At 36.1% G+C, this 13,958-nt stretch overlaps 1 protein-coding gene across 1 annotated transcript; it reads right to left on the minus strand.

Moving 5' to 3' along the window:
- Positions 1-1,142: 1,142 nt before the first annotated feature.
- On the minus strand, positions 1,143-8,226 carry csrp3 (cysteine and glycine-rich protein 3 (cardiac LIM protein)). The gene is made up of 6 exons (XM_023298903.3): positions 8,076-8,226; positions 6,483-6,594; positions 5,249-5,417; positions 3,991-4,120; positions 2,508-2,601; positions 1,143-1,411 (listed from the first exon to the last, which is right to left on the minus strand). The coding sequence occupies exons 2-6, from the start codon at positions 6,592-6,594 to the stop codon at positions 1,338-1,340; spliced, it is 579 nt and encodes a 192-aa protein (XP_023154671.1). The 5' UTR covers positions 8,076-8,226; the 3' UTR covers positions 1,143-1,337.
- Positions 8,227-13,958: the final 5,732 nt, after the last annotated feature.

Here is a 13,958-nt window from a genome sequence, read left to right on the forward strand (position 1 = left end):
TTAATTTTAGTAATGGGGGACACATTCTTTGTGCATCAAACATTTGATTTTTCTGCATTTTGGTGGGTTTGTATGCATCAATTTGTGCCTTTTCTGCGACACTTTATGATGGAAATAACAAAATAATGTAAAAGGAAAAACACTCATTTCAGGCACCAGGTGACAATCTAACAATATAATGTAAGATATAATGGAGTATATATATATATGGTTCTAATTATGTTTTCTACTATATATCCAATAATTGTTGGCGCTTACAATTCACTTGTCATATTTTCTGAAGTACATAAAGAGCCGCCCCTATCGGAAGGATTGTTGCATTTATTAGTGACTATGAGGATTTAAAAAATAAAAGTCTTTTTTTAAATGTTTTTCTTGTAAAGGAGGCGAATGAACACATTTAAATACTGAGGGAGGTGGATATCCTGCATGCTCCATGAATTCTCCACCTATCTGGGGTCATACAAGAAGACTGACAGCAACTATGGCTTAAAAATGGATGTATTTTCTCTAAATTTTGAGCAATCATACAAGAGAAATCTTGTTTTAAAGCAGCCGCCGTGATCAAAGCGTCTGCAGGTTTTTGCAGATAACTGTAATAATCAAATGGACTGACTCCTGTTTTTGAGCTACTTTTGCTCTGTGAATATCTTCCTGTGTTTTCAGCTCCTCTTTTTGAACACCCTGAGATAACGGTTCTCATTTCAGTTTGACAAAAACAACTCATCTCGTGTCGCTTTGCACGGCTGCTCACACATAATTGTCCAGGAATGATTAAGTCACTGCATCTGTTAAACGCTCGTTGCTCTGATTTCCTTAATTAGTGGCTGCATTGAATTTCTTATAAATGCAAATAGGATTCTATTAATAATTAACCTTAACAAGATGAAGCATTATTAATCGTCTCCTCACGGCGACAGCAGCAGTGGAGGGAATAAATTCAGTTGGATGAGTTGTTCTGCGGCTATAATCATATAATGCAAACATAAGCATCATCTAAGATCAGTATTCTGCTCTAACAATAAGCAGGTCAGCTGTTTTCTGTAGGATAAATAGAAAAAAGGCTGCATTTGAATGTTATATTTCCCTTTATTTATTAAAAAAAAAAAACATTTTTGCAAACAAACCTGACTCAGGACCCATTTTAGTGTAACAAAACAGTTTATTTTGCACTGAGCATGAAAAATCACAACTGTTGTGCACATTTTGTTCAATTTCCAGGACAACGTGGCCTCTATCATCTATTATAAACGTGATCCACTGTGAAGATAAAAGCTGAGTCTCCTCTGAAACAGCTGTCATGTAGAGAGTTTGAGGTTTATTAAAGCCAGACGTGTTCACTGTCGTTCCTCCAACATGGCAGCGTTCCCCAGACCGAAGCCTTTAGGACCAAAGTTTTTGGCGTAGCACACTGAAGAGAAAAGGAGAAAACACTGGGTTATTCCATCCCAAATCATCAGAATTCTAATGCTTAACCATCTCTGATTTTCTTTTATCAACTATTCGTATTTTAAGTGGTATCTCTGAAATTTTAAATTGATATATGAAGTACTTTTTGAGACAAAAGCGTTTTAAAAATTGCCTGTCAACCCACTTTCAGCATATTTTTTCAGCTATATTTGAACAACAATATCTCAGAAACTATTAAAGATAGACGCCTGAAATTATAACTGTTGTTTCTCATTATATAATTTATTTAGAATATGTAATATTAGACATGCAGATCAAATAGTCTCTTATTATGGCAGTGTTGAAACATGAAAAACAAACTGAAGCTGTCATGAAAACTTCCATCACTGAGCTCACATTAAAAAAAATTAAAATAAAATTGATAATGCAGAAGTCAGCTAGGGATATTTTCTAAATCATATGTAGCTGTGTGTCACAATAATATAAGACAAAACATATAAAACATTTTTTAACATGAAAAAACACTGAACTTTCATAACTGATTGAACAGGAATGATAAGTTTTACCACAAAACAAAAATATTGCTGGATCGATAGATATAGTTGTGAAATCTTAGAATATGTCTCAAAATATAATTTAGAAAATGTTAATTAAAATTTTAACATCAATTTAAAAAGAAGAATTTGATTATTTTTTTCTCTAAATCAATGGTGGGTTACATAAAAAGCTCATTATATCTGACTCTTGATTCCAGCGTAAGCAAATAATAAAAGTAAGAGGCAAAAAAAATCTAACTGTACGGCCTAGGAATTTTCCACTCAGAGGAAAAACAGCAAAAAACTAGATAACACTTTCTGTCCTCCCATTATTGACTGTATCTCCATGTTTTTGACCAAAATGTGCCGTCAAATTCACATTTAAATGTACACGTTATGCCTGACATTATCACTTGTGACTTATATTTTTGCAATTTTATGAAAATGTAACACTCGTATCTTTATGTAGACACTATTTAAATTGTTTTATGTCTGTAAATTAAATCTAAAATGCATTGAAGGCAGTGACAGAATGAGAAACGTGTTCAGGTGTGTTTGTACCTTTACAGTACAGCTCTCCGTCTTTGTCCGTCACTGTGGTGGACTCCAGGCTTTTACCACACAGAGCACAGCGGAAGCAGCTTTTATGCCACGGCTGGACACACACACAAACACAGTTATTATGATAAAATACCTAATAAAACTTGGTAAGGTTGAGTCTAAAGTTTCATTTGCAGCCTCTGGGGGCAGCAAAGTTCACTAGAGGTGATGTCAAAGGTCAAATCAGCACAGAAGGTGGGTTACGTAACCGTTTTTGATAACTTTATTTGACCTTTTCATATATATTCTGGTACAAACAGTGTGTTGCAGGAAAAAGAGAACCTCAGATGTATAAAAATAAGAAGAATTAATAATGACTAAGAAGCTTCTATCGAACATGTCCCAACATTAAAGGTCCCATATTGTGCCTCACTTCATTAAATTAATTAGAGTCTATTGATGCATCTTTCAGTTTTTCAGTTCAAAATACTGCAAATATGGTTAATTCTACCATGACTGCATAATCTCTGGTTTTAGTTCAGTTCTAAACTGGCTGTTCTGCTCTGAAAACCAATGAGCTGCTGCTACTATCGCCCCCTTCAGATGGAACTCTCACTTACAACCAAAGCAATCAGTTAGGTTTATTCAGGTTCAGATTCAGAAAACTTTGTGTCCCAAGGGACAATTATTAGGTGATACACAGCAACTGGGAGAATATCTGGCTGTAAGGGGAGCTTGAGGAATGGCTGAAGTAAACTTCTTCACATATAGACATTTCTTAGTTTTTACTTCCTGGTTTATAACAACCACAAAACACAACCAGAAGGGATTTTCATCATATGAGACGTATATTTCTCCACAGTTTGGCACTGCAGAGATCATGAAAAGTTTTTTTTGGGCCAAATAACACATAAATCGCTACAACAATCTGTTCAGAGTCATGGATTTAACCAAAGATGTGGATGTTTAATCTACAAGAGTGATTATTCATATTAAAGATAAGGCGGATCTCACTGTTTCTGCACGTTCATGGCAGCTTAAACAGGTTTTGTATTGTTGAGGTTTAAGTGTCAGTCACAGAAGAGCAGATCCATTTCTTTGACTGGAAAGTGCTTCATGTTTTGCTTTCAGTTTTCCTGAGGTTCAGAGTTTCTTTTTTTAATCCTTTGTGACTGATCAGTATATTTTTAAATACCCGATTTGACGATAATCTGAGCTGAAGTTTTTTTTTTAAAGTGTTGTCTTGTGTATCTACTACATTTTTCAACACTAAACTATTTCAATAAAAATACAAATGAATAAAATAAATGCATTTTAAAAATTAGAGACAAGAGTAAGTAGGCATGAATTCATATTTGCTGTATTTGCAGCAGGAAATCAAGTGGAACTAACTTTACATTTAAGTGTTATTTATTTTTAAATGCCTTAAAATACACAGAAAGTGACATTAAGATAAAAGCCAAACTTTAAACCACCACAGTGTTCCAAGAAGGACGTTTCTTACCTTTCCTGCTCCCATCACCTTCTCTGCAGCGTAGACGGCTTTAGAGCATCGAGGGCAGCGATCAGAACCTCCGAACTTCTGGGAGAATTTATTGGTGTTAGAGTTTGAAGAGGTTGGACGAGGTTTAGAGCTGGAAGAAAGAAACACTGTGTGAAGTTAGTTTAGTTGGCTAGTGTTTGACTTTCTTACCTTCGGTTTCATTTTGGGTGGTTTTAAATAATCCTATCACCTCCTGTGAACATTCATGTGCCATTTTGTTGAAACTTGTGGGTAGACAACATTTTTCAAGTTACAGATGTTCTCCTGCAGTTTGATTAATAAATGAGCCACATAATGGAGAAAGGTTCAATTAGAAAAGTTTCTAAATGACCAAAATGATTTGTTACAAGGGTACCAGCAGAAATTTTACAGGTGATATCTCCCAATTTTCTGAAACCCAAACCCACACACCAAAAATCTCAGTATGGTCAAGTGCAATATCCAAATTTCAAAAGCTGATGGTACAATATGCCACAAAATGCTATTATAAATGAGTATATGCTACAAAGATGTTCCCTCCAACAAATCATATTCTTAAGATGGAATGCATGCTTGGTACAAACTATTTTAATATTTTTGTCATTGGAAAAAAAAAGACTATTCATATTAAAATTCCGACACATATCACAATATCTGTCAAAATAACTGCAATATGATTTTCTTGCATATCGTTCAGCCCTAGTAGATCCCAGTTATTCCATCAAAACAGCTCTGTTTTGCCAGATCACGACCACAGGACCTCTGTTTCTGGTACCAGGATGTTGGCAGTAGATGTTTTATGGGTTATGTGGTGGGTTTCCATAGATCTGATGAGTCCTAGATCATAAAAATGCTCTATTGGATTGTTGTCTGAGGAGCTTTGAGCCTGGAACAACAAGTTTGACTCTTGGTCGTGTTCCTCAAGCTGTTCCTGAGCAGTTTTTATGATGTAGTGTGGCACATTTTCCTTGTGGAGCAGGCTCTTCCATTTGTTTGGTCTGTAACAATGTTCTGGTGGGTGGTACCTGTCAAAGCATCCACAGGTTTCCCAGCAGAACTTTGCATCGTAACAAGAGAATCAGTGGTATTCACATCACCTGTCAGTGGTTTTAATGTTGTAGCTGATGTGTTTGAGACTGATGTGGTGTCTTTGGTGCTTCAGGTGTGTGTGATTTGAGTGAAATGACTTTTTAATGAAACCTCAGACTTGGTTTATGTCTCTAACTGAGTGAACTCTTACTCTTGAGGCTGCAGATCTGCGTCTTGTCCAGGATCAGAGCTCAGAGCTCCAGCTCCCTGCCCGTATCCGTAGCCTTTTGGCCCATATTTCTTGCCGTAGCAGGACTTGCAGTAGATCTCAGACTCGTGTGCTGCCATCGTGGTGCTGTCCAGCCCCTTTCTGCAGCTCACTGTCAGAAAGAAACATGAATTTTTATGCCACAATCACCACGAGGAGGCTGGTTTCAGTTGGTGCACACTAAGGAATGTCATGGTGGAGTAATGGACGTTATAAAAAGCTGCCACCTAGCTGCTGTTATCAGTCAGCAGAGCCATTACGCCCAGTCAGATGTCTTGTGTTTCTATTTGTAGGAAGAGAGCGAAGTGTGAGGTGAACGTTTGAGAAAAGATGAACACTTGGCAGATGGACGAGCTTATCGCTGAGGCCTTTCAGATCCCGCTGGAACAATCCAGCAAACACACAGACTCACATCCAAGCAGCTGGACAGCGTTTGTGTTTGTGCAGATCAGTCAGTAGACTGAATATATACGAGGTGTCAGTGTGAGTCTGTGGATTATATGGGCAGATCTGGTTAAGAACCGTGGCCACGACTGAAATTCAGGTCAGGACGTTCGGCCAAACGGAAGCAGAGGAGGGAAGTCAGAGAGGTGCTATTGGAGTAGTGCATGAGAAAAAGGGGATTTTATGGAGCAAATGTTGAATGAAACATAGGAAGAGTAAAGTTATGAAAGTATTGAGAAACAGGGCAAAGAGATAAAAGAGAAGCTGAGGCAAGAAAGAAAGGAATGAAAGGAGGCAGGAAAGAATAAAGTATATAATACAAAAAGGCAAGAAAGTTAGAAAATAACTGTATAAAGAAGAGAAAAAAAGGCTGAAATGAAGAAAAACAGGACAACAACAGGAGAAGAAATGTGAAGATTGGAGCAAAACCACAGAAACTGTGGCAAAATGTGTCAAAAATGAGGATGAGATTGTAACTTGTATTGATTCTGATCATATGTTTAATCATTTAAAACATCATTTATGATTTTCCATATTTTATAGACATTTTATGCATTTTATACTATGTTTTACTCATTGGCTATTTATTCCAAGCATTAACAGTCACAATGGTGGTGATCTTAAGCTCCATTGTGTTTGAGAAAACGGCACCATAGTGTAAAACATCTCTGTGGTTCTTCTGACGTTCTCTGTGGAACCAGTGAGGAGAACAAAGAGCCAGTTTTTTTCTTACTGCAGATGAAGCAGGTCTTATGGAAGCTCCTGCTGTTACACTGGATCTCCTCTGCATGATAAACCGTCTTCTCACAGGCTGCACACTTCGCTCCTCCTCCCCAGTTCGGCATCTTACAGGAAAAAATAAACACATAAAGGATTGAATGATATAGAATTACAACTAAATACAAAACTGAAATTTTAATCAATCTACTGATTACTGACGGTTTCTTCCAAGGTGTATTCTCGATTCTTTCAAATATAAATATTGAAAATACAGCAAAATACAGATTCATAACTTCCCAGAACCCAACGTGACATGTTACTTTAATAGGAGCTCAGTCAGTATCTCAAATTTTTAAAAAAAGCTTTTCACCATTCATTCACCACATTCACCATTTATTTAATATTTTATGTCTTTTCCAATATTTTATTGTTGCCATTTTTAATGTTTCATTGTGGTTTTAAATTTTTTTGGAAAGTATTTTGTAACTCCAGTTTTTCTGTGGAAATAAAATTTATTTATAAATAACATAAGCCAATGAGCATTTCTGCTTGACAATTCAGTTCTAAAAACTATTTCAAATGAATTGAAAATAATAGTTTCAGCTCTGCTCTAATACAAGAGCTATAGTTCAATTCATATAGTTTATAGTTTATCTAGTTCATTATTTTTATTAATAAGGATTGTTAAAGATTACAGAATATTTTACTTGATAAATGACAAAACAATTGATCATTTCTTGCTGCAAGTAATTGTTTAAACACAATATATAACGCAGGCCTTTATTTTGAAAAGCTTGTCTGAGATTGCTTTAGACTATATTTAATTAACTGTGCAAAAATGGGGAATTGCAGTTAAAATGAATGAACTTGTCTCTTAGAAACATAAAACGAAAACATTTTTTTTGCATGAGTTGTCTTCTGTAAACCTTTTTCATGTCCTTTTACATTTTTTTCTCAGTTATTACTCTATTTTCTTCAAATTTAAGCCCAATTTCAAAACATGTCAACATCTTTTAGACCATTTATAGTGGCTTTATTCAGTAATCTAATTAAAAGATCAATATATAGATTTGAATATATATATATATCCACACATAAAACCTAACCATATCCTTTCACTCCTATCTTGTCTGGGGGGTTTTTGTCCTTTTTTAAAACGTGAAGTGTTGTCGTTAAATATTCTGCATTGAGTGAAACAAACTCTTTTTCATTCTCAGTTCTGATAGTTTTTGTCTCACTTTGACTCAGTCAAATACCAGCTTTAGTAAAACCTAAACACCCTGCTTGGCCTCCAGTCTGACATTCCAGTTTCAGTCATATCAGAGGATGTCCATCAGCTCACTGGGCTGGTATGTGATATTCCAGGAATAGAGGCTTCACTGACACATCACACAGACAAAAGACAAACTGCTTCCATCAAACACTACTGGAAATGTCTAAATATTAATGGGATGAATCAGAAATCTCACATGAAGCTGCCTCCTGTTTATGTTTGTATAAAAATGCCAAAAAATAATTGTAACTCTGCCATTAAAAAATAAAAAAACAACAATATACCAGTCAGCTATTAAAAGGAGGTGTTAATTCAGAATAAATGGGCTCCTACCGTGAATCCAGTCCTGTGCTCTTCAGTCCAAACGTGGCATCGAAACGCTCCCGACCCGTTTAAATACCGTCATTCTTCCCACCGGTGACGCTTCAATGAAACTATCCTCCTAAAATAACTCGTGACAGACCTGAGCCCTCTGACCCTCCATCACAGCCCCAAAGAGGCCTGAACAGGCCAGAGAAACTCTAACCAGCTCTAAAGTCTGACTGACAGCTGCAGCAGGGAAACATACACAGACGTGGATTATACACATAAATGATGGGAACTCAGAGCACGTCATAAATAATAACAGTTGGACAGAGTAAAAGTTTCACCTCTGAATCACCACATCTCAGATATGATCACTGATTTATACAAAATGAATGACACAAAAAGGTAATTCTGCCTGATTATAAAGTCAGGAAAACTGTTATGAGAGAGAAATATTGAACTTTCTGATTTCCACTTAACCCTTTAGAACCCAGCGTAGCGCCGGCGCTACGTTTTGCATATTGATTTTTGATTGGCTGTAGATTTTAAACCAGATAAGATAGATCGATAATTCTTTTTGCATATAAAATCTGGGGAGTTACACTAACATTTCACACATTCACCAGGTCTCAGGGTGCTTTTTCGTTGCAGTGATGGGTTTGTAAAAATACACAATAAAGCGCACACAACAAAACTCTTCATAAACCAGACCACCGTTATTTGAAGGACTTCTAACGTTGAAATAAGCGTGATCACGTTGTGGCCATGACCTGTCACATGATTCTTATGTGTCCATACCCGAGACGCTCCCGTCCCCTTCAACAGGAAGTGACGTTGTTGCCGGGAGTTGTAGTTTTTCAGCCGACAACTACAATTAGTTTTCGGCTGTAGCCTGCACAGATATGAGCTCTCACTCGCTTCAGTCCCACATTTTTTATTTATTTATTTATTTTTTTTACAAAAACATTCAGACACACAGCCCACACACCCACCAGACATCCACCACGGTCCGTGTACGGATCTGATAATTGGATTTTCCGTTCTGAAACGGGTATTGAAAAACAAAAAATGAGTGGTTATTTGATTTTCGTTTTAAAATACTAAATTAAAATTGAAATACAAGGCGTTTTTCCTTTTCATGATCAAAAAGAGATATATGATTTTTTTAAAAAATGCTTTGATTTTCGTTTTATATTTAGAATAACAAGAAAGTAAAATCAGTAAGAGACTGAAACGAAAAAAGGTCCGTTTTTTCATTTTCTGAGACCGGAAGTGGTCATCAGGAAGTGTGGAGCCAAACAGAGTACGGTGCATAGACTGTACATACATTTTTTTTCGTGAGTTTTCATGGTCAAAATGGGAGATCAGGTGGCTGATCTTAAAATAAATCAATATTGATTTTTTTTTATAGAGCGTTAAAGTTTTGCGAAGCCAGGAGGCGGGACTACTTGATTGACAGTCCGGTCCGGAATGATTGACAGGTCCTATGGAGGAGGCAGCAGAGACTCTGCTCTCCTCGTTTGGATTAATTCTGATACAATAACTGTTGGTTTATTTATCGGTGGAGCAGCACAACATTTTCCACAGACAGTTTTCCTACCCGTTGGCTTGTTTTAACCAGTTTTCTGCCTTCGGCTGATTCTACCAGCAGACACTGAAAGGACTCTGATTGTTTGGTAAGTAAATGTTTATTTTCGTATCGGTGCCGCTTTTAATGCACTTTATATGCAGCTTTAGTGTCAGATATAATGTGTGCCATGCACTCCAGATGTTGGTGGAGTTTATTTCAGTGTGTGTTGACCAGAGAAGAAAGTTAGCATAGTAAATATTAGCTGTAATGTTAGCGATGCTAACCGAGCTAGCTGCTCAGTCGTAGCCTAATTAAAGCTTAATTAGCATCAAGCTAATATGTTGAGTTTCATGTAAACAGCTGAAGTGTGTGTTCCTGTATTGTGGTTCATTAAGTTCATAAAACTGTGGCTGGTTGACATTAATGTAACGTTCATTAAACTTAAATGTGATTAAAACAGTAACATTAATGTTCTAGTTGTCAGTAATCAGCTTTAATTTGACACTAAAACAGACTCTGATGGTTTTAAATGACATCAGTTTCATTAATTGGTTGAAAATTGTCTCATTTGTTGTTGTGATGTTGCTGCTGATTCATTAAAAGCGGATGATCTGTGTTGAAGATACGTTTAGTTCTAGTATCAGAAGTACAAGAAGGAAAATGGAAGTTTAGTTCTGCAATGTTAAAGATTTCAGGATTAAAATAACTAAATGAGTCTTTATGTTCTGCTACGTCAAAGATTTCAGGAATAAAATAACTAAACGAGTCTTTATGCCTCAAACTTTATTTTTACAATAAAGAAATAATGAAATAATCACAGATAATAAAAATATAAATAGCAGAGAAAACCAGAGAGAATAATTTCCTGAAAAGTCTGTGAAGGAAAAGCAGCTTTTTATCCTGAAAGATCAGAATCAGCTCATCTGACAGCATCAAGTCAACCAGAAAGAAAAGCAAAAAGAAAATGACTTCTTTCTGATCACATCTGTTCCGCTGCTCACAGTCTGCTGCTGCTCACATTCTTCACATTTATAGTCCACTTTTAAAAGTTCAGCAGACAGGTGCTCTGCTTTGGAGTGTGACAATGTCGTCGGTGATGTGAAGTTTCCATTTCAGCCACAGCGTGCTTTAGAGTTGGACTTGATGTTTGAAATACTGACCGACAGCTCAGATTTAATTGTCTGTAGTTCTGTTTTGATAGGTGTTAAACTTTCACTCAAAGCCGCCAGGAGCTGGGTCTTTAAAATAACTGCCGTCTCGTTACAGAGTGAAAGTAGCAGTTCCTCCTTAAGGTCAGAGATTGCAGCGTCTGAGGGCCTCTTCAAAAGAAGACGTAGTTGATGAAGGCGTTCTGGAGCAGGACCAGAAAGACCACGACCAAGCAGCCTTGAGATCTTAGGCAGCGTCTCCCTCAGGTGGGTGTCAACGGTGTTCACGGTCAAGTCTGTGGTAATCCCGTCAAAAAACAAAACAGAAAAAAAATCTAGATTATAAATCAACATGTAACCAAAGCACTCTGTGTATAACGCCATAGTATAGGATGTAGTTCAGAAAATGTCAAAGTATAGTATGCTTTTCAAGAATAACATAGTATGGCCTGTAGTTCATAGTATAGTATGTCGGCAAAAAAAACCAACTGATTATTATGTGGTTCAAAAAGTGCAAAATGATAGGATGTTGCCTAAAATTGTCATGTATGATATGTGGTTCAAAAAATGTCATAGTGCAGTATATTGTCAAAATAGTATGTTTTTCAAGAAAACATCAGAGTATAGGTCGTCTAAAAAATGCCATAGAATAATATTTCATTGCACAAGTAAAAGTATAGTAATTTTTAAAACTGTTCAAATCCTTATATGTTGCTGAAAAACAAAAAAAAATTAAAACAAAAAAAAAAAACGGCCTTTGGTCCAAAAAACGTCAGTATAGCATGTTGCTCTAAAAATGTCATAGTACAGCATGTCGCTCTAAAAACGTCATAGTATACTATGTCGAAAAAAAAAATGCGATTTTTCAACATGTTGTAAAAACGTGCCATATGATGAAATAATGTAAAGCAGGCCGTGAAAAGCACTATGGTAAGGTTTTCTTTGAAAAAAAATCATCATGAATTTTGGCGCAAAAAAACGCCATACTATACTATGTCGAAAAAAAAGGCGATTTTTCAGACATGTTGTCAAAACGTGCCATATGATGAAACAATGTAAAGGAGGCCATGAAAAACACTCCAGAAAGGTTTTCTTTAAAAAAAAAAAATCATCATGAATTTTGGTGCCAAAAAACGCCATAGTATACCATGTCGAAAAAAAATGCGATTTTTCAACACGTTGCAAAATCGCGCCACATGATGAAATAATGTAAAGGAGGCCGTGAAAAACACTATGGTAAGGCTCTCTTTGAAAAAAAAAATCATGAATTTTGGCGCAAAAAAACGCCATAGTATACTATGTCGAAAAATGTCATTTTTCAACATGTTGTCAAAACGTGCCATATGATGAAATAATGTAAGGCAGGCTGTGAAAAACACTCCAGAAAGGCTTTCTTTGAAAAAAAAAATCATCATGAATTTTGACGCAAAAAAACGCCTTACTATACTATGTCGAAAAAAAAGTGAGTTTTCAACATGTTGTAAAAACGTGCCATATGATGAAATAATATAAAGGAGGCCGTTAAAAGCACTGTGGTAAGGTTCTCTTTGAAAAAAAAAATAATCATGAATTTTGGCGCAAAAAACCCCATACTATACTATGTTGAAAAAAAATGTGATTTTTCAACATGTAAAAACGTGCCACATGATGAAACAATGTAAAGGAGGCCGTGGAAAACACTCCAGAAAGGTTTTCTTTGAAAAAAAATCATCATGAATTTTGGCGCGAAAAAAAACGCCATACTATGTCGAAAAATGTCATTTTCCAACATATTGTGAAAACATGCGTCCAAAAAACGTCATAGTATAGCCTTTGGTCCAAAAAACATCATAGTATAGCATGTCGCTCTAAAAACGTCATAGTGTAGCATGTTGTCCAAAGAACGTCATAGTATAGCATGTCGCTCTTAAAACGTCATAGTCTAACATGTTACTCTAGAAACATCATAGTATAGCATGTCGCTCTAAAAACATCATAGTATAGCATGTCGCTCTAAAAACGTCATAGTATAGCATGTTGCTCTAAAAATGTCATAGTATAACATGTCGTCCAAAGAACATCATAGGGGGGGGGGGGGGGGGGGGGGGGGGGGGGGGACATGTCGTCCAAAGAACATCATAGTATAGCATGTCGCTCTTAAAACGTCATAGTCTAGCATGTTGCTCTAAAAACGTCATAGTATAGCATGTCGCTCTAAAAACGTCATAGTATAGCATGTCGCTCTAAAAACGTCATAGTATAGCATGTCGCTCTTGAAACATCATAGTCTAACATGTGGCTCTTGAAACGTCATAGTATAACATGTCACTCTAAAAACGTCATCGTATAGCATGTCGCTCTTAAAACGTCGTAGTATAGCATGTCGCTCTAAAAACGTCATAGTATAGCATGTCGTCCAAAGAACATCATAGTATAGCATGTCGCACAGCAAACGTCATAGTATAGCATGTCGTCCAAAAAAATGTCATAGTATAGCATGTCGCTCTTCAAACATCATAGTATAACATGTCGCTCTAAAAACGTCATCGTATAGCATGTGGCTCTAAAAACGTCATTGTATAGCATGTCGGGAAAAAAAATGCGATTTTTCAACATGTTGTGAAAACATGCCATATGATGAAATAATGTAAAGGAGGCCGTGAAAAACACTCCAGAAAGGTTTTCTTTGAAAAAAAAATCATCATGAATTTTGGCGCAAAAAAACGCCTTACTATACTATGTCGAAAAAAAATGCGATTTTTCAAACATGTTGTAAAAACGTGCCATATGATGAAATCATGTAAAGGAGGCCGTGAAAAACACTCCAGAAAGGTTTTCTTTGAAAAAAAAAATCATCATGAATTTTGGCGCAAAAAAACGCCTTACTATACTATGTCGAAAAAAAAATGCGATTTTTCAAACATGTTGTAAAAACGTGCCATATGATGAAATAATGTAAAGGAGACCGTGAAAAACACTCCAGAAAGGTTTTCTTTGAAAAAAAAATCATCATGAATTTTGGCGCAAAAAAACGCCTTACTATACTATGTCGAAAAAAAATGCGATTTTTCAAACATGTTGTAAAAACGTGCCATATGATGAAATAATGTAAAGGAGACCGTGAAAAACACTCCAGAAAGGTTTTCTTTGAAAAAAAAATCATCATGAATTTTGGCGCAAAAAAACGCCTTACTATACTATGTCGAAAAAAAA

The sequence above is a fragment of the Amphiprion ocellaris genome, chromosome 1, assembly GCF_022539595.1.
Source record: "Amphiprion ocellaris isolate individual 3 ecotype Okinawa chromosome 1, ASM2253959v1, whole genome shotgun sequence".
Lineage (NCBI taxonomy): Eukaryota > Metazoa > Chordata > Actinopteri > Pomacentridae > Amphiprion > Amphiprion ocellaris.

Coding starts and splice junctions, on each gene's coding strand:
- csrp3 (XM_023298903.3), bottom strand. CDS start 6,594: ATGCCGAACTGGGGAGGAGGAGCGAAGTGTGCAGCCTGTGAGAAGACG. Junction 5,418..6,482: donor TAAGACCTGCTTCATCTGCA/GTAAGAAAAAAA, acceptor TCTTTCTGACAG/TGAGCTGCAGAAAGGGGCTG. Junction 1,412..2,507: donor CGGAGAGCTGTACTGTAAAG/GTACAAACACAC, acceptor TTTTCTCTTCAG/TGTGCTACGCCAAAAACTTT.